Raw genomic sequence first — 21494 nt, forward strand, 5'->3', positions numbered from 1 at the left:
TGTGTAACTTTTAGAAGTTACCTCTCTATGTCTCAGTTTCCTTATCTATAAAATAGAGATAATAATAACCCCTTTGTCACAGTGTTGTTATGAGGATTAATGAGTTAATACATGTAAAGTCTTAGAATGATGTCTGGCTCACAGTAGTCTCTCAATGAATTTGTCTATGTTTTAAGTTCACATGTGATATATAGCTCACAAAAAGTTGAATTATGGCTCATTTGTATTCTTAATAACAGTAAAGTATAATGAATGCAGCAGTGCATTTTTCCCCCCTGGAGAAGCACTGGATAATGGCAGGTGAAGAGAACAGTGTATGTCTGACAGTGCTAATGACTATTCCCTATAAATGTGGTGGTTTCTAAGAAATGGAAAATTGGCACCATACTCCACTACTGCCTACCTTTCTTCTTGCCAAATTCTGGGGAACAGGGTCCCTGCAATCTTTATTAAGTAACTAGAGGCCCGGTGCACAAAAATTTGTGCACTCGGTGGGGGAGGGGGGTCCCTCAGCCTGGCCTGTGCCCTCTCGCAGTCTGGGACCCCTCGGGAGATAACGACCTGCTGGCTTAGGCCTGCTCCCGGATGGCAGAGGGCAGGCCCAATCCCTAGGTGCAGCCCCTGGTTGGGCTCAGAGCAAGGCCGATTGGGGAGTTGGGGCGCTGCCCCCTGTCATGCACAGAGCAGGGCAGATCAGGAGGTTGCGATGCCACCCTCAGTCACGCACAGGGTAGGGCCGATTAGGGGGTTGGAGCACCGCCCCCTGTCACACTCAAGGCAGGGTCGATGGGGAGGTTGCGGGCCACCCCCTGTCACATACAGAGCAGGGTCGATCAGGAGGTTGGGGAGCTCCCTCCTGTCACGCACAGAGCAGGGCCCATCAGGGGGTTGAGGAGCTCCCCCCTGTCACTAACAGAGTAGGGCCGATAGGGGAGTTGGGGCACCGCCCCCTGTCACACACAGAGCAGGGCGGATCAGGGGTTTGGGGCGCCGCACCCTGTCACACTCAGGGCAAAGCCGATGGGGAGGTTATGGCTCTACCCCGTCATACACAGAGCAGGGCCCGTGGGGGGCGGTTGGGGCTTCGCCCTCTATCACCCACAGAGCAGGGCCGATCAGGGGGTTGGGGCGCTGCCACTGTCACACTCAGCAGGGCCGATGGGGAGGTTATGGCTCTACCCCGTCATACAGCAGGGCCGATCAGGGGGGTGGGGCGCCGCACCCTGTCACACACAGAGCAGGGCCGATCAGGGGGCTGGGGCACCGCAGCCTGTCACACACAGAGCCTCAGGGTGATCAGGGGGTTGGGGAGCTCCCTGCTATCAGGCACAGAGCAGGGCTGATCAGGGGGTTGGGGCACCTTCCCCTGTCACAAACAGAGCAGGGCGGATAGGGAGCTTGTGGCCCCGCCCCCTGTCACACACAGAGCCGCAGGGCGATCAGGGGGTTTGGGCGCTGCCCCCTGTCACGCTGATCCTGGTGCCGGGAGGCCTCACGGCTCGCTGATCCGGTGCTGGGAGGCATATTACCCTTTTACTATATAGGATAGAGGCCTGGTGCACAGGTGGGGGCCGGCTGGTTTGCCCTGAAAGGTGTCCTGGATCAGGTTGGGGGTCCCCACTGGAGTGCCTGGCCACCTGGATGAGGGGATGATGGCTGTTTGCAGTTGGTCACACATCCTTCAGGGTGGGGGTCCCCACTGGGGTGCCTGGCCAGTCTGGGTGAGGGGCTGAGGGCTATTTTCAGGCTGGCGGGTGACTGAAGCTCCCAACCGCTCCTTTTTTTCTTTTTTTTTTTAATTCTGGGCCAGCTTTAGCTCTGAGGCTTGGCTCCAGCTCTTAGGCCTCGGCTGCTGAAAGCAGGTATCTGGTTTGTTTGGGTTCTATAATCGAAACACTGTTTCAACTCCAGCTCTGAGATCCCAGCTGGCTGAAAGCAGGTTTCTGGGGTTTTGTTTAGCTTCTATATTTGTAACAATGTTTCAAACTGCAAGCTCAGAGGCCGGCAGCGGCAGGCGGGGAACGTTGGCGTCCTCCGTCACTGAAGCAAGCAAGCCTCATGTTAGCTTCCAGCTGCCTGGCTGCCGGCCGCCATCTTGGCTGGCAGTTAATTTGCATATCGCCTGATTACCCAATGGGAAGGGTAGCAGAGGTATGGCTAATTACCATGTTTCTCTTTTATTAGATAGGATAGGATGTTTTAACAACTGAACAGGATAAAACATCTCCCCAATTCTCTTCCTACCCATCAAAATTCCTTAAAATGGAAAAAGCTGCAATGAGCCACATGGAATTGTTCCCTGAGGTCACCATTGATGGCCCCGTAATTCAGCTATTTTTCTGTCCCTTGGGAGATTTCCTATTGAGCCAGTAGACTTTTCTTTGTCATGTCTTCTCTGGCCTATCTGTAATAATAGAAAAGTCTTTTGGCCTTGATTAAAACAAATGATAGATAAGCTTCCTTGTCTTCCCCCAGAGCTCAAATCCATATTAACATGGATGCTGAGTCTCTTAGACTCATAGTTGACATCAGAATAATGTCTGGCTTATTATATTCATTGAATGGGGAGCAGAGACAAACCATCTCTAGGGTGTGGTGTGGAGCTTCCTTTCATCGAAAATGGTGTTTTGTACAGCTGCTGTTCAATAAAGTTAATCCACAATGATGGCAGATTAGGAGGTCTCCTCTGGCTACTGGCTTTCTTTCCTGAAAGGATGTTTCCTTTTCCAAGCTAGTCAAATAAGACTAATGTTAGATTTCACATGGAAAGATGCACCAAAAAATGTTAAGCCTTCTGTTTAAGAATCATTGTTCTGCCCATCATACCAGCTAAACCCAAGGATAGACCAATTAAGGGGTACCCTTTGAATATTTCATGTTGCTTCCTTTATTTTTCCCTCAATTAAATTATCCTTAGCATTCAAATGTGGAGCTTGTGAAGACCCAGGAGGAAAAGAGTCCCTCATTATGTGTTTCTACTGTATTGACTATGCCTCCTCCATAATGAGAGATGTTGGAAAATAAGTACTTATAGAACTTATTCCCAGAGCAAGACCCTGCCCTTCTATGAGCATTGTACTTCTTAAGAAGGCAGTTCTTTAAAAAAAAAAAAAACTTATTTTTATTGTTGAAAGTATTATATATGCCCCTTTTTTACCCATTGACCCCCTCCATCCCACACCTGCCCCCTCAAGCCCCAAGGAGATTCATGGTCCAAGCATTCTAGCCTTCATTGTAATGTGAGGTCTTCCATAGTAGTTAATGAGAATTTTGTTTTGTTTTGTTTTGTTTTGTTTTCATCTCTGTGTTCTTAGTCACTAGCACAGAAACTGGCATATAGTAAAATAAAAGTTTGGTTTGGGGAGGAGTGAGAGAATAAGCAAGCATATGAAAATCAAATTCTAGATACAATATTATGAGAACACATAGGAGGGAGTAATTAATTCCAGTGAGTTGTTTTCACAGGCAAAGTGACACTGAGATGACCATTGAAAAATGAGTAGGATTTGACAGGTAGAGATAAGTGTTGGGGGAGGAGAGGGAGATGAGAAAGACATTTAAGGCAGAACTCCTTCCGAATTTAAGAACCAAGTTCATTGTAGCAAAATAATGCTGTTAATTACACATGTTCCTTGTCTGTTCATGTAAACAATCCTAGCAAGAACTCTACTTGCTAACATTTAATAGGTACTTTGAATTAATATATATTTTGAAAATAGTAATACTTTGCTGTCTTTTAAAAAAAACCTAGTAATTTAGATCAGTCTCTCCCCACCCCCACCGAATTAGTCCAGAGTTTGGTCCGTTATAAATTCTAATATTTTTATCTCAAAAAATTTTATTGGGAATAATTACTGAGGGCATACCCAAGCTCAGTTAGCTACCTTGTTACATGAGCCAGGTCCTACGTCAACTTTTCAGCTGGTCTGAAACAAAGGTTTTTATGACCTTCTGGAGAAGCAGGATAGTTGCTGGTAGATTTTGAGTCTCATTGTGCAAAATTTGGAAACTTATGCTCTATTTCCAAAAGGGCTGATGATAAGTCCAAGGTCATCTTGCAGCTCAGCCAAGCTATCCTTAGAAATCTGTGTTCTCTCTTCAGGTTGACTGCCTGAAAATCTTGTTAAGGATCTGCATAGAGAGGAGGCAATCAGGACTGTAGTGAGTTAAAATATCTCGATACCCAGGCATAATTTTTAATTTTCCAGTGAATTTTGTAGCAACTCTAAAGAAATAGCAATAATGTCTTGGAAATGTATACCTGAATTGAAATCATAATTTTTATAAAATAGCTCAATTAGATCCTATTCAGAACACTTATTTTAGATTAATCTATGGTTACAGTTCAGTGGTTTACTGTGAGTGTAAACTACCTCTTGGTGTTCGAAGGCTCTCTGGAGTACCAAAAATGTCGGAAATGCCATTATGGACCTGGGAAGACTTGGATGATGAGGAGTGCAGGCAGTGCTTTTCTGAGGGTATGGAGGGCCTTCAGGGTCTAGTTCTGAAAAAGCAAAGCAGTGTAATAAATTCATACACACTCAATTAATGGTTAGCAAAATTGTGGATACCATCCCCCACCCCTGCCACAGAAGAGGAGGTTGCTCTCTACAAGAAGAAAGCCAGAGTGAACTGGCCTGCCAGAAAATATCAAGGGTTGGACTACAAAACTAGCCTGTCTGTTATCATTGTCAAGCATCAAAAATGGGCAACCTCTAGGGTCACTAGTGTTTTATAGACATCAGTAACCTTTATACATCTAGTACAGTGTCAATCATCTGGCATTGTTCCAACTGGCCAGTCCACAGATCAATAGTACAATGACAACAATTGCTCAATACAGTGGCTCTAGGGAAATTAATTATATAGAAGTATTTTGTTACTCATCTGCCATGTTTTTGCAGCACATCTGCTTCACCTTATACCTGCAATTAAATTAATTTATTAAAACAATTGTCATAGTACATTGAGTGGCATTGCAGTGGTTAAGAGCATCAGAGTTAGACTAACCTGACTTTGAATCTTTGGTCTGCCCCTTACTGTCTGTGAAACCTTGGGCAAGTAACTAAACCCCTCTGAGCCCATGTTTCTTTATCTATAAAATGAAAAAAAGAAGAATACCTATCTCACAGGTCTTTTGGAGTGGAGATTATATAAAATACTTAGCACAATGCTTAACACCTTGTAAGCACCCAATAAACAATTATATTGATGGTATTTATTGATGATACAACATTGCAACTGTTTGCTTGACTTTTTCCAAACTAAACTATGAGGTCAAGGATTTTGTCTTACTCATTTCTCCAAACCCAACACCTGGTAGAGGGTGTGGCATCAAAATATTGAATGGATGGACAAATGGATGACTGAACTGCAGCATAGAAATGACATTTGACTCTTTGTAACTCCCTAGCTCAGATGTGTACAGAGAATGGAGGCTGATAATGTTGCCAGGTAACTACTCTAGGCTGAGTAAGTACAAGTCGCTAGCCAGCACAAAGACTTAAGGCTACACTGAAACATTACATGATTTTAACTCTGAGGAACTAGCTAGCCCAACTAACACACAGCATTTGCAGCATTTCCAGTAAGCTGGGATTTGGGGAAGTGCACAATTCAGAAAAGGGAGTACAAACCAACATCTTATGACACTGCCACCAATGACTGTGCCAAGTCAAGAAAGCATTGTGGAAAGGGTGCTAGAAAAAGAAATGGTAAAAGCAAAACAGAACAGGGTATTTATTGTGATTTGAAGGAATACATCTTGGCCTTTTCCACAACATTTTATAAAGTGATTTCAAATCTCCTTCAGAAGATTAAATTCCTTACATAAGTGGTAGTACTAAGTACTTGCTGATAGTACTCCTCAAGCCAGGTCAGAGACCTGGAAAAGGAAGAGAATTTCTCTGGTGTTCTGTTCCCAAGGTGTTTTAAATTGTTGGACTACTTTGATTTCTCAGGTTCTTTCAATGCTTATAAAAGACCCATGATTTTAAATGGCTATTTTCTTAGTTGGCATTGGAAATTCGCGTATTCTCTGCTGCTTAATGGTTGAAAATAAAGAAAATAAGTAATGTGTTAGGAACTTTTGAAATGTCATATACAACTTGCCCTCTGACAAGCCCTGCCAGGCAGTGTGGTCTGTGGAACTCTTGGGATATTGAACACAAGGAAGAAAGGGAGTTTATCTACTCTGGCTTTGGCCATATGTCATGAATACATTTGCTTTTAAATGAATGTCATAAAATATTAATGTAATCATACCAAACAGCAGAGGGGTGAGTACATTAGTCGAAAGTTATATTTATCCTGTGTATTTGTTTTTTGTTTGTCTCCATTTATTAGTAGACAGTACATGGAGATAGGCATTTCTTTCTCAGTCAAAGTGGCAGAACTTGTTTAATGAACTGATGTTTCTGTAATCTGTGGTAAGGTAGAGCTGTGAGTGACAGAGCTATATGAATAACAATGAGGAGGCAGGCAGGACAATAAAAGGAAGACAAACATTTCAGTAGGAGGGAAAAATAGATGGGATTGTTTAGTTGGCACACAATGTAATCTAATCTTTTCCTACTGAAAATTAACAGTTTGTAAATGGGTGAAGTAATTTAACAGTTTTTCCAAAATCTTATACATAATGAATGAAATTTTCAGCGTTCATATTCCATAGCACAGGAATAGAGTGTCAGGGGCCTTAAGTTCTCCAAAATGAAAAGGAAGACCTGAACCCCCGTCTCCATTGGCCTAGAGCCTGAAATATGGGCTATCACAAATGTTTGAGGACTGTGGGAATGAATGCCTGGATAAGTGAATTTATTCCTGTATATATGCATTCTTTGAATGACAAGAAGGAAAGTTACCTATCAGGACTAACACCTATCATGCCAGAAGTTTTCTTATCTGTTCTGTCCTTTTATTCTTTGAGATAAACCTCATTGTTTATCCCCACTTTTACAAAAAAAAAAAAAAAAAAGGAAATGGAGGCACACAGATATTAGGAAACCTGCCTCAAGGTCACATAACTAGTATGTGGAGAAAAGTAGGGATATAAAAGCCACAGGGAAGAAGGGAAGGAGTGTGTGTGTACACACATGTATGTTGGGTGAGGTGACATATGAGGGCTAAAAGTAAATTTGTTTTCAGAAAAATAATATTTACTCTTAGAAGAAAATTTTTGCATACCATACATGTCTAGGGTCTTGACCTCTCAGCATGGCAGACATGTGAGTGGATGAGGAATGCCTAAACTCTCTTGGGCTGGCTTGCAATGGGGGATACCCATGTGTCACCCCCTACCCCCTATCTGTCTAATCACAAGACTCCCTCACATTGGGACCATTGTACCTGAAGTTCTGCTTTTGTAAGAACCACAGATTCTTCCCACTACTTAGATCTACTTCCTTCAAAATCTTAGAGAGGCACCCAGGGATTCAGAGCCACCTTAGGGTCATGCTTACAGGCATTGTTCCTCGGACCTGTGTGTTGAGCAGAGTCAAGTTTTTAGGCATGGGACCTACTACTGCTAATGCAACTGCCCCTACTCTATGTAATAGTTTGCAGTCCACTGTGCATTCTGTAGCAGAGAGCAGGGTTGAGAGATGGGACAATAAAGAGGTAAAATGCATGCCCTTCTCGTGAATAACTTGCATTTGGATATAGAGACAAAATGTAAACAGTGAAATACCACCTTTAAACCCAGGCAAGTGGGGCCCCTGCCCTGGGCCCACACCTTAGGGGACTTCGTTCTTTGGAATGCCTGTCTTGATATTTTCTAAGTCCCCTTCCAGTAATGAGCATTGACCAGGCAAGTAGTGCCATGAGGGTAAGTGCCCCAAGTCTAGGTCAGGTCCTGTGTGGGTTTTTTGTTTTTTTGTTTTTTGTTTTTTTATAGAAAGAAGCACCTTTCTTGAAATTTTCTAAGTTCCCCTCCAGTGCCTAGAACTGACCAGGACTTGAAGTATCATCTAAGCAAGGAGCCCCAATCGCAAAATGAACCTACATAGCAACAGTTCCCATATCTCCTCTTGGAGGTACTCTCCAACCCTCTATCCAACATTTGTAGTCATCTAGATGCCCCCAAGGAGCCTCAGAATTCATGCCTATGAGGTCCTCCCAGAGTCTTGGTTCCAGGAGAGTAGCCTGGCAAGTAAATCACTCCAGCTGCCTGGTATGGTATTTCTTTAATAGTATCACATGAGATTGTGCCAACAGAATAGTGTTGATGCTGTTTTGGAGTGAATCAAATTTTGTATATAGACAGGCCCCACAAAAAATATTTGATTGGGGACCCCCATACATCCTAGGAGCATCTTTGAATGAAACAAAGGATGGTATAAAATAAAATTCAGTGGCAACATGTGTAGAACAAATAGATTTTAGACATAGAGTTAAAAATGAACCAGGATTATCTGTAAATGGTTATTTAAGGAGGTTGGGTTTTAAGCCAGGCCTGTGGGCATGGGTAGAATTTAAGGAGGCTCAAATGATTCCACACAGGGATATCAACATGAAGAATAGCATATAAAATAGTTCTTTATTGAGCATTTTGTGCTATGCATTATGTTAAGCACATTACATTCATCATTTTATTTAGTCCTCACAACTCCCTATAAGGTAGACAGAATTAACCCTGTTTTGCAAAAGAGGAAATGGAGGTTCAAACTATTCATTCTGCTAAACATATGGTAGAGCTAGGACCCAGGTCTGCCTGATCCCCAAAACTGTGTGCTCTTAACACCTTGCTATACTGCAGAAAGCTCTGGAGTGTTACAAGGGACAGTAAGAAGCCTTGTGTGAATGGAGCAGAGGGTGTGTGTTGGAAACCAGTGGAAGGCAAGACCAATAGACAAGACACAGTTATATTATTAAAGGCCTTGGATGTCAAAATGAGATCTAGAGACAAATAGGCACTAATTAAATATAACCAAAAAACCCCATCCCAAAAGGAAAATGCACAGGTATACTGTAATACAGTATTTAAGACCTGGTGCTAATATCATGTTTTCTTAAATATTCTGCCTCTGTGTTAGAGAGATCTTTGGTATGAAGCTTATAAGTTAACATTCTGCATCCACTTGACTTTTCCTGGTGTCATTTATTGTTCTTTCTTTATTCTCCTTTTTTAGACTTTGATCCTGCTCTTGGAATCATGACCGGAATTCCACCAATAACTCCAATGATGCCTGGCTTGGGAATAGTACCTCCTCCAATTCCACCAGATATGCCAGTAGTAAAAGAGATCATACACTGTAAAAGCTGCACACTTTTCCCTCCGAATCCAAGTAATATTCTACTTTTTTCCCACACAAATCATTGTGTTTTCTTGTCTAGGAACACCTTTTTCTTTTTCAAAAGAATATCCAAGGGATTCATAGATGTATGTACAGAAGCTTCACCTAGAAAATTGAAGACAGGAAAATTTTCTCTTACTAGGAAAGGCTGAATTTTATGCTCAGAGCAGTAGATTTCTGTGTGCTGGTGGCAGTACAAATGATAAAGTGTATTTTTAATGTCATCTAGTAAGGGATTCTAGTGTGTTGATACAGAAAGAGGCACCTGACACAGATTGCTCAACACTGTCATTTGCAGTCTTTCCTTTTCATAACTGACTTACATTCTGGTGATGGCAGAAACATAGTGTGTTCTAAGCCTACCTGAGGCACATAAGAATGTAAATTTGGTGCTAAAGATCCTCCACTGCTATGAGCTATTCACACATCACTCAAACTACAGCTATTCAATTGATGGACTACAGTAGGCAGTGAGGTCAGGTTCAACTTACTGTGAGGGCAAAGAGGAATATTGAGACTGAGTCAAACTACTTGCAGCTATTCAGTCAATGCAGTTCATGTGGAAATGATTTAGATGGCTGTCTTGCCAGTAATTAATAGGTTTCTCTTTAGACTCTTAAAAACATCTTCAAAGATATGGTGGCCATTTTTCAGTTTAAATGTAGCTGCAGTAATAATTGACTCAATCATTTTTCCAGATCTATTTGGGGTTTTATTTACTTTAAATGATCAAAAGCTACATCTTCACATAACCCAAGCCTTCTTAAAGCTTTTCCCACAGTTCTAGTGATACTGGGTGGCCTACTTAAGAGAGTCACCACTATAGTGCTAAGAGATTAAAATTGTTTGCCAAGGGCCCTGGCTGTTGTGGCTCAGTTGGTAGAGCATTATCCCGTGCACGAAAAGCCTGCCAGTTAGATTCCTGGTCATGTCACATGCCCAGGTTGCAGGCTCTCGCATTGATGTTTCTCCCTGTCTATCTCCCTTCCTCTCTCTCCAAAAATCAATAAAAATCTTTTCTAAAAAACTGTTTGTTAAGGGACACACTCAAGAGTCTAGGCCATAGATCAAATGAACTTGCCTAACACAATAAACATGAACCTTTCACATGTGACTTCAGACAACTATTTTATTTCCCACCTTACATAGGAACCAGTTAATCATGGAATCAGGCCTTGGCAGGGACCCAGATTCTACTTAGTATGGTCTGCTCAGAACTGAGAGGATTTTAGAATCGGTCAGAGTTGGTTGAACAAATCATCTTGACCCTTCTTGCTAGTGAAAAATGTTCTTATACCTTCTTCCAATCTTTGAACTTGTCAGCAGGGTATTCCTTCCAGACCAATAAGAAATTTAGGAGTCCAACATCTCAGAGGACTGAATTAGGAGAATAATTAGCATGTCACAGGAGAATTAGGAAATGGAGAATAAGATGGCCCTAGTACACCAGCTCATTTGGCCATTTCTGGATTTGTGTTTAGTGCCTTGGTGAATGAGTGGCATTGTTGTACCCTTGTCTCTTACTCTTAGTGCCACTGTCCCAACAAATGGGCAATGGACTTTTTTCCCTTTCTTCTACTTGTTGCTTTTAGAATAGAGAAAGCTGTGCATCCCTGATACTACATTTTTTTTACTTCAAAAGCCATGACTTTAGGCATTACAGTGTTAAAACCTCCTGCTTATATAAAAGTAGAGCCCTACTGGCTTAATCATTCATTTATCACATTACCAGCCTGCACTAGGCTTCCATAGTCTTAATCAAGTCTAATCTAACAAGATGGCTCATACTCTGTAATATTTATATTGGGTACAAGGGATTACTTTGCAGTATGTTCAGTTCCTGAATTTCAAAAATAGCACAGATACCTCGTGTATAACACATAAACTTCCTTGTTGAGCCTCTAAATGAATGTAGAAATATATGGCTTAAAGGGGCTCTAACTTTTGATAGTCTCTATCAAAGGAAACAGACAGCTCTCAAACACATTTATACTTTCCCACCTACAGATTTGCCTTCTCACTTCTGAGTTGGAAGGACCACAGAGCAAGAGGGACGCATTTTACCTTCAGGACTCAATCCTTTAGTTCTTCAGGTTTTTTTAAGGATGCTCACAGGGCATTTAGTATGAGTAAAGTGGTGGCTTCTGGGAAAAAACATGGCTTTGGAATTGGATTCAAAAAATAACATTTCTGACACTGCTTAATGTAAACTCGTGTTCTGTTTCCTTTCTAGAGCTTGAATTTTGTTTAAAAGGGCACTTAGTTTAATTGGGGAAAATACTAATGCAGAAGCCTAAAATAATAGCAAAAGTGCCATTTTTGTTAACAGCCCTCTCAGCAATAAGGTCATGTGATATAGTGGCTGTTTATGAACCCATTTAATCTGCTTCTGTCTTGTTGCTTCATTAGAAAGTATATTTAGCATCAATTCCTTCCCCTCTCTCCCACCTAATACTTTATCCAGGTGCTTGTCACATATACAGAATTCTAAAAGTCCTGGGGTTCCCACTAACTACAAATTCAGAGTCCAACTTGACTCCAAAAGCCTTTCACTGTTCTGCTTCATGTGACTGTCTTCAATCCATCATTTCTACTTGCCACTTACCCATTCTTTAGCTAAGTTCAACTGCTTCCTGATCTCACACTCCTCTCCAGCCCAAATCCAAGTCTACCCTCTCCTAAAACATTTTCATGTGGAATGTACTGAAAATAAAACATTAATCATTCATCACTCCAATGCATTTCCATTTAAATATTGGGTGCTAAATCCAATACATACTTTTTAGTCCTTAAATTCCTTTATCTCTGCTCTATTTAGTGCTAGTGACCCCTTCATCTTTCTTGAAAAATTAGGTCATTTGAAAGTGTAAAACTGAATGAGACAGCCAGAGAGATTATATAGATCAAGAAGGAAGACAACCAAACAGAGCACCCTGAGGAATCGCAACATCTCAAAATTTAAAGGAGCAAGAATAGTTTGCTTATGTACATCCCTTAGCAGCAAAGTCCTCAAAAGACTTTTATCTTTTCAATTTATCTCTTCTCTCTTAAGTCTTCTTCATTTATGCTTTTTCTCCACACCTCTGTCAAAATATCCCTTGTTTAAAGGCACTGGTGACCTAACAATACTAAAGCCAGGGGTTAATTCTCAATTCTCTTCCTAACTGACCTAATAGCCATATATGATGCAGTTGATTACTCCTTACTCATTGATACACTTTCTTCACTTGGCTTCCAGGAAAACTATTGGTTCTCCTCCCACCACACTGATTTGTTCTTCGCAGTCTCCTTTGCCTATCCTTCTGTTCTCCCTGCCTTTTTATCATTGGAGAGAGCCTCATGGCTCAGCCTTGAACCTGTTCTCTAGCTACACTCATACCTTTGATTATCTCATCCAATCTCATGGCTGCAAAACCATCTATATGCCAGTGACCCTAAATTATATGTTTAGCTCAGACCTTGTCTCTGAACCCCAAATTTATATTCAACTGCCTACCTATTATCTCCACTTAGATGTCAAGTATACATCTCAACTTAATATGTTCAAAATGAAACTCCTAATCTTCCTCCTCAAACCATTTCCACTAGTATCGTTCTCCATCTCAGATAGTGGCAGCTCTTTCAGTGTCTCAGGTTAAAACTTAAAGGTCATCCTTACCTACTTTATTTTCCTCACACACCATATTTAATCTGTTAGAAAACTCTATCAGATCTACCTTCAAATTTATATAGGTAAATCTAGAATTCTATCCTCAAAATAACCATTACTATGACCCCGTTTATATATACAACTATACATTTTTCTGAACTATTGCAATAACCTCCTTATTGTTTTTCTCTTTCACTCTTGCCCCTCACAGTCTATTATCAAGAGATTAAGCAGAGTAGTCCTTTTAAAAGCCTGAGTCAGATCATGCCCCTCCTCTACTGAAAACCTTTTAATAGCTCCCTATTTTACTCATAATAAAAGCTAAAGTCAATGTAATGCATTAGAAGACCCTTTATGATATTTCCTCCCTCTCATAGTATCTCTTTGACTTTGTCTCCTACTACTCTCCTGCCCGTCACTCAGTTACATTTATATTGACCCCCATGCTATTCCATAAACACACCAGGCAATCTTCTATTACGGGGTCTTTGAACTGGCTCTTCCCTCTACCTGAAATACTCTTCCCCTAAATAGCTGCATTACTAACTCACTTTCTTCAAGTATTTGTTCAACTGTCTCTTTGTCAGTGACTCTGACAACCTACTTAAAAATGCAACCCTCCCTACCACACTCCCAATCCTACTTACCCTCTCTATTTTTTACGTAACACTTATCGTTTAACAAACTATGTAATTTATAGAATGTAAATTCCACAAAGGTAGGTATATTTGTCTGTTTTTCCACTAATGTATTCCTAGCAGTTAGAAAAGTATCTAACGTATAGTAGGTGTTCAATAAATATTTCTAGAGTAATGGATGGTTGGATGTATGGATGGGTACAAAAGGATAGGTCAGAGGCCTAGAAAGAAAACCAAGAAAGCCTGGAATAATTACCCCACATGCTGACAATTTCCAAATCTATATTTTCAGTCCATATTTTTCTTCTGAGCTTCAGACACATATATCCAACTGACCACTAGACTTTTCTAGGTGAATATACATCACATGTGCAAAAAATGGTATTATATATTAGTGGACAATCTACCAGGTTAAAATTCAAGAGAATTGTGTTCTACTCCCAGCTCTGTCACCAAATCTTGGGCTTGTCGTAAAACCTCCCTGGGCCTAAGTTTCCTTGTCTGTGAAGTGAGGATACTGTGTTTCATTAACCTAGATCAGCCGTGGGCAAACTACGGCCCAAGGGCCAGATCCGGCCCGTTTGAAATGAATAAAACTATTGAAGTAAAAGACCGTACCCTTTTATGTAATGATGTTTACTTTGAATTTATATTAGTTCACACAAACACTCCATCCATGCTTTTGTTCCGGCCCTCCGGTCCAGTTTAAGAACCCATTGTGGCCCTCGAGTCAAAAAGTTTGCCCACCCCTGACCTAGATACTTCCAAGGTTTCATCTAGATCTAAAAATATGATTCTTGACATTAAAAATGTAGCCACGACAATAATTATTCACCTAAGCAAAAACCCCTAAAAATGTACTGGGAAATGCAAGAGGAAGTTGGTAGGTAGCACATAGAGCTTTATACCTTCATTGGAGCAGGCAGTACAGTATATACCCTGAAGTGACACAGTCCTGCTTTCATATCTCAGATATCCACCACTAAATCACCATGAGATCTTGGGTAAGTAACTTAAGCCCTCTGATCTGGACTAGGCAAAATCAGTTCTGGTCTAAAAATGTGATGGGTCAAACTGGAGCTGACTGTGAACCAATCTTCTAAAGATAAATGGTGACTGAGTACCCCATTGTGCTAGAAGCAAAATCCCCTGATTTCCAGAAGTCAGAGATATAGCAAAAGAAAGCTTTCTGAAACATAGTTACTTCCACCACCACCACCCCCCAAGGGTGGCTATCAGAGATTTACTGCATTCTCAATTAGCAGTTTTCATTTGGTGGAATAAGAGGGCAGCACCATCTCTCCAGAAAACTCAATTTTGCCAAGAGTTTTTACTCCAGCTGATAGATGTTCTGTATGGATAAGGTTACATTTTGAGTCTGCTGTGAAATAATAGTTCATGTGGAATACATAGTGGAATATCACTTTGTATCTGTGTCCCAGCATGTGGGAAAGCACCCAGAAGCCAGGAAAGAGCAATTATTTTCATTTTACCATCTTAAAACAGGCCTATCTCATTCATTTTGGTTTCTAGGAATGGGTTTTATTAAAAAATTTTGAGGAAGTGGGTAAATTGAGCATTAATAAAGATTTACCAGCCTTCTGGTTATTTCCAATCAGTTGGGATTACATTAAAATATATCTGACCCCTGCTAATTATCTAGGGGGCCTTCAATTTGGGGCTACCCTAATAAAATCTACTTAAAAGTTTATAGTATGTAAATTCTGGCAAACCAGTTGAGTGATCTGTGATGCTCCTTTGAAAAGCAAGATGCAAGTAGTTTATAGGTCCTCTGTGCTGCTTCTTGCCTCAAATATCAGCAGTGACTCTGATCTTAGTGCTAATTGCCTCACAGCTCAACAAAGTGAGTGCTTAGTTGTAATTAGAGTTGTTAGAAGCTCCTCCTTTTCTATTACCAGAAATTATAGCTCTTTATACTCACAGCTATCTGGAATCTTTTTACATGGAAGTTTTCTTTTCCATCCAGAGTGGTGATTGGGGTCTTACAAGAGCTTATCACATTACCTGATTAATAGCTTAGCACTTGGAATTTGCTCTCCTATGGAGTTATCATTGCTATGCCCAGATCACTGTATTTCAGTGGGATTAGAAAATCAGGGCCAGACAACAAAGTGCTTTGAGCTGTTAATTAATGAACTGTCTATTAAGGAAGATAGTACAGCCTGTTGCCTTGCTTGGTGGCATACACCTAAATCTCAGCAAATGCTATCAAAGAGGCTTTCTACATTTACACAATGAAAATAAATAAATCCCCAGCATTCTTGACACTACTCTTAGTAACCTTTATGCCCATTTACTTAGCAGACAGTCACCACAGAATAATCATAGCATCTAAATAGGTGATAACTTCATCAGAATTTTTATTTTTTAAAATATTTTTTATTGATTTCAGAGAGAGAGAGAGAGTTAGAAACATCAATGATAAGGGAGAATCATTGATCAACTGCCTCCTGCATGCCCCACACTGGGGGATCAAGCCCACAACCTGAGCATGTGCTCTGACTGGAAATTGAACTGTGACCTCCTGGTTCTTAGGTTAACGCTCAGTCACTGAGTCAATGCAGGCCAGGCCATCACAGAATTTTTAAATCCCACCAATGTATTCAAGGAAAAGAGCCTTTGTATTTGCAGTGTTACATGTAACCACAGCAGCAAACAGATATTCCTTAGAGCCTCTCAACAAATCTAAAGGTAGACCTAACTAAGCAAACTCATTCTATATAATAAAGAGTTAATGTGCTAATTAGACCCGACTGTGGAATGACCTTCCAGAACGACAGAATGACCAGTGGGGCGGTGGAGGGGGGGGCAGGGGGCTGCGAGGGCTGAGTCCCTTGCAGGAATTCTAAAGATCTGGATAAAGCAAGGAGCTGTGAGTTTAGAAGTCCAGGTCTTAGCTACCACTCTACTCCAGACTTGTGGTAGGGCTTTAGGAAGCCCCAGATTGGTAATTAGGAAACATGGGTTCTATAATAATAAATAATAATAACACTATAGTAACTACTATTTTTTTGGAACCTATCAAGTGCTAGGCATTGTACCACATGTAATATAGAAGTAGATTATCAATTATCCTACAATAAACCTTATAAGGTATCCTTATTTTAGAGATGAAAAATGAGGTCTCAGAGGTTCTCCCATGGTCATACAAACAGTGGGTAATTAAATTAAGGTTTAAATCCAGGTTTGCCTGCTCCAAGTTCATGCTCTTTATCATTCTATCTAAGTTGTTGACCCTGAATGAGTCACTCCACCTCACTCAGCTAAGATTTTTGTTCTGTAATAAGATTTTCGACCAAGTCAGTGTATTTTAATCCTAGCTACTTATTAGACTTGCCTGAGGAGCTTTAAAAAAATAATACACAGGCTGAATTACAGGCTAATTGCATCAGATTCATTAGAGTGGGGCCTAAGCATTTTTGTATGTTTCTTTGTTTGACTCCCAACTTGATTCTAATGTGCTGCCAGAATTGAGAATCACTGGAAGTGTGATACCTAGAATCCTTTCCAGTTCTTAAAAACTAAGAAGCATAAGTCTCAAGAGATTCTGGACTTCATCTTCCCCTTTTGATTAAAACTATAACCTCTCCAGTGTCCATGACTAAGACATTGCAGATTCCTGCTCACTAGGTTATCTTCTTTTTCCCTTTAAATTTCTCATATGGATCAAGAAACCAATACAGTGAGTTCTTAAAATTATTGACGTTTTAAAAATTAACAGAAACTTTGTAAGTTCCCTGGATCTCTCTCCCCTTTTATTGACTCAGCAGAGGGAAAGAGAACATCATGAGAGCGTGATTATTCTGAGCCACACTGATAAGACAGACAGCGGTAGCAAAAGGACAAAGGTAGAGATGCTGATACCCAAGGAAGCTCCAAAATCACCTGCATGCTAACTTGGATAAAAGCCAGGTGGGGGCCTGGACTTAATCCATAAGTGAGACTCATTTATTTTTATATGTGAGCTGTAATCACTGGTTGTTGAGCTCTCCAAATCTTGAGCTGGAAGAATTATTGTTAAGAGCTAAGTGGAAAGAACGGATTACACAAAATAAATCCTTGCACACCCAAAAGCAACACTAGAAAAACCTTTGACCATCATGCTTTGTATTGGGGACTATCAGCTGTGGGATTTTGCTTGGAAAATGCTTTGAAACATATAAATAGCAATAAGGAGCTGAAAGACACAACAGGCTTCATATATAAAATGAGTGAGTAGGAAGCCCTTTTTTTTTTTTAAAGCAGAGAGAACATCGTCTCATTAAGCAGGTTTATAATGTCTGTCTATAGCCAAGTTTATGTCACTTTAATGATTTCCCAGGTGGGTTTACTTTTTCTTCTTTCATAGTTTCCTCTAAATGCTGTATGGTTGGCTCTCGACCTCAGCTCTCTCCATCAAGGATTTTGAGGAAGAGCTCACTGGTATCAAAACAAAACAAAACAAAAAAACTTAAAAGGATCATTTTTACTCTGACCGACATTGTCAATCAAATCATTCTGAGATCTATAACTATTTTTGTAAATGTTCATCCCATCATTGTCAAATTAATCTTAAAACAGTTCTTTCAGTAAGGATGAACAGAGAGAATATGGTAACTACAAACTGAATTATACAAACTCTTGTCTCAGGGACCCTGGTTCTGAGAATTCCTGAAACAAAGAGTTTAAATTAAGTGTTATTTCACCCAAAGAACTGTCTTCTTAATAAAAATTACTGAAAGTCAAGAATAGCTGGTTGTCACAACAAAAGTAAAGAACGTAACTGAAAAGCTCTGCATGGGACAGACAAACAGGTCTGAGTCTATATCCTGTAGCCATTATGGGCACCAAACCATTGAATAAAATGATTTTCAGGTTCATGCAATCAATTTTCTGTGGAGCAGAGATGAGCACCTTGGAGCTACTTGCTTCTGGCACTTTTCAGCAAAAGTCTGGTGGGGACAGTAAGGCTATCTCTGGGATATTTTAGGTTTCGAAGAGGTCTATCTCAAGGGCACATTTTAATTTCAAATGCTTTTTCACTTACATTTAGATCTTCCACCTCCTGCAACCCGAGAACGACCACCAGGATGCAAAACAGTATTTGTGGGTGGCCTGCCTGAAAATGGGACAGAGCAGATCATCGTGGAAGTGTTTGAACAGTGTGGAGAGATCATTGCTATTCGGAAGAGCAAAAAGAATTTTTGTCACATTCGCTTTGCTGAGGAGTACATGGTGGACAAAGCCCTTTATCTTTCTGGTAAGTATTTAGTCATGAGGATTCTGCCTACCAGGCACAGTGCAGAGATTGGTGATCAATGTATTTGCATCTGTGGCAACTAAAGTTTGGGCCTAATAGTAATCGGAGAAATAAAATGCATGTTACCATCCAATTTCTTTCTTTAAAGTTTTTTTTTTAGTACTTCTCAGTTTTCTATGGGATAACTCTAAACTACTTACTTGTAGCATCTAAAGGCCTTAATTATCTGTTTTACCTCTCAGTGTTATCTCCCAGTCCCCTCACACACATGTCCCAACAACACTAGAATGTGTCGTGGTGTTTTATATCTTTTCCTCTGACTAGAATTACCTTTTCCACCCACCCCACCTACCCACCATACACACATCTTCATACCCTAAAACTCCAGCTCAAGCATAACCTCTTCTGGAAAGCTTTCTCTAGCTTCTCTCCCCACTCTGCTCCAAGCTGGTTTGGGCACCCTTCCTCAATGATTCCACAGCACCCACTGCTTTCTCCAAACATGACATCTATATCACCATGCTAGAACTGTCTCTACATCTGTATCCCAACCCAGAGTGTGAACTCCTTGGGGGAAAGGACTGTGTCTTATTTAACTTTGAATCCACAGCATCTAGCACATAGCCTGGAACAAAAATAGATGCTCAAAATTACCTATGGAAGTCAGTTAGTTATTGAATACTTGCTGACTGCTGGGCAGAATAGTAGGTTGCTGAGTATACAGCAAAGACCAAGGCAGGAGGGAGGGAGGGAGGGAGGGAGAGAGAGAGAGAGAGAGAGGAAGAGAGAAGAGAGAGGAGAGAATGAGAGGGAGAGAGGGAGAAAGAGAATCAAGAAAGGTAGCATTTTTTTAGAGTATGTTTTTTTCATTGGTTTTTTAGAGAGAATGGAAGGGAGGGGAGAGACAGAGAGAGGGAAACATCTAGGTGAGAGAGACACATTGATTGGCTGCCTCCCACACAAGCCCCAACCAGGGCCAGGGATGGAGCCTGCAGCTGAGGTACATGCCCTTGACCGGAATTGAACATAGGACTCTTCAGTCCGCAGGCCGATGCTCCATCCACTGAGCCAAACCGACCAGGGCAAGAAAGAAAGGTAACATTTAGACCAAGTCTTTGTCAAAGAGAAACATTTGGATGTAAGCAATGGGGCATAGATACAGCATGAACAAAGGTACAAAGGTGGTAAGCTTTGGTGAACATTCAAGGAAACAATGAGTAGTGGTTTGTGTATTGAGTAGACATGAAAGGAGGAGGAAAAACGTCAGTTGTTAGCACACTTTGAATGACTTAGTTGAGTCTTTATTCATCGGGTAGTAGCGATTGTTGACAATTTTTGAACAAGGAATATGATTGTTTCTGAAAGATTAATCTGGCAGCTCTGTATAAAAATGAATTAGAGGAGAGAAGAGAAAAGAGGCGAGGTGGTCAGTAGACTCCTGTTGCAATAGGCCAGGGAAAATGTAATCAGGGTTTGAAAAAGTAGGACTGGTAACATGGGAAAAAAGAGGAGACAGATGTGGGATACTCTGATTAAATTTTCTAGGTGCTATCAAAACTAACTGCTGAAGATTCGACAGCACTTAGCAATGATAAAAGAGCATCCCACAATAGACTATTTTGATTAGAACTTAAAGGTTTTGAAAAGCCCTGACCAGTTGTACATAAAAGACAACATGCTGCTCAGAAGGCATCCATCTATACGTCATTGAAATCAGCTCTCTGGTAATATTCTCAAAACTGCCAAAGAGAAGGGAATCACAATCAGTGATGTGAAAACAACTAAATTTTTCCATTTAAATAAAAGTTCAAAAGTGCTAGGAATTGGATGGATGTTCTCCAACGTTGTAAAAAGAAAAAAAGGGGTGGGGTTAAAAACAAAACAAAACAAAAATCTCTTAGAAAAAGGGGCTAGAAACATAGAAATAATAATTTTGTTCTATTGGAGTGTGAACAGCTTTGGGAGTTGGCACTGTGCACAGGACACCATCATAGCATCACAGTATTTTTTGTTTGTTTACACAAAGCTTTCCTATCGTCCTCTCATTTGATCTTCTCCATGATCCTGGCCGAATAGGCAATATGTGTATAATCATTAGTAGCTCCATTTTTATGATGGCTCAGCTCACATGATCAAATAAAATGAATGGGTGTGGAAGTCGGTTGTAAACTGTAAAGGGCCCTAACAAAGTTTGTTTATGAAATGTATGTATTCTTCCTCTTTCTAAAAAGAATGTGTGGCATTTTTAGTGTTAATAGGTATTATTCTTTATAACAGCTTTATAATAGTTGACATACACTGAACTTAGTATATTTCAAAAATATAATTTGATATCATTGACACATACATATACCTGTGAAACCATCACTAGAATCAAAATAATGAATATGTCCACCTCATCCAAAAGCTTTTTAAATATTTTTCTCAAAAGCTTTCTTTATTCCTCTTTTGTAATCCTGTCCTCCTACGACTTTTGATTTTCCTCCCTAGGCAACCACTGATCCTTTTTATATCTAATTAGCGTGCATTTTCTAGAGTTTCATATAAATGTAATTATGTATTATATATGCTCTTCCTTTCTTTGTATAGATCCATATTTCCATGTGATATCATTTTTCTGGTGCTTGAATTTTCTTTAACTTTTTTTTTATCTTTAT

At 40.4% G+C, this 21494-nt stretch overlaps 1 protein-coding gene across 7 annotated transcripts in view; it reads left to right on the forward strand.

Moving 5' to 3' along the window:
• Nucleotides 1–21494, forward strand: part of ENOX2 (ecto-NOX disulfide-thiol exchanger 2) — a 305751-nt gene that overhangs the window by 237014 nt on the left and 47243 nt on the right. For all 7 annotated transcript variants that reach the window (XM_036304704.1, XM_036304706.1, XM_036304703.1 and 4 more), the window contains 2 exons: nt 9126–9281; nt 18631–18837. In XM_036304704.1, coding sequence (XP_036160597.1) covers nt 9126–9281; nt 18631–18837 — 363 coding nt within the window. The remainder of the gene's footprint in view (nt 1–9125; nt 9282–18630; nt 18838–21494) is intronic.

This window comes from Myotis myotis, unplaced genomic scaffold (genome assembly GCF_014108235.1).
Source record: "Myotis myotis isolate mMyoMyo1 unplaced genomic scaffold, mMyoMyo1.p scaffold_m19_p_4, whole genome shotgun sequence".
NCBI lineage: Eukaryota > Metazoa > Chordata > Mammalia > Chiroptera > Vespertilionidae > Myotis > Myotis myotis.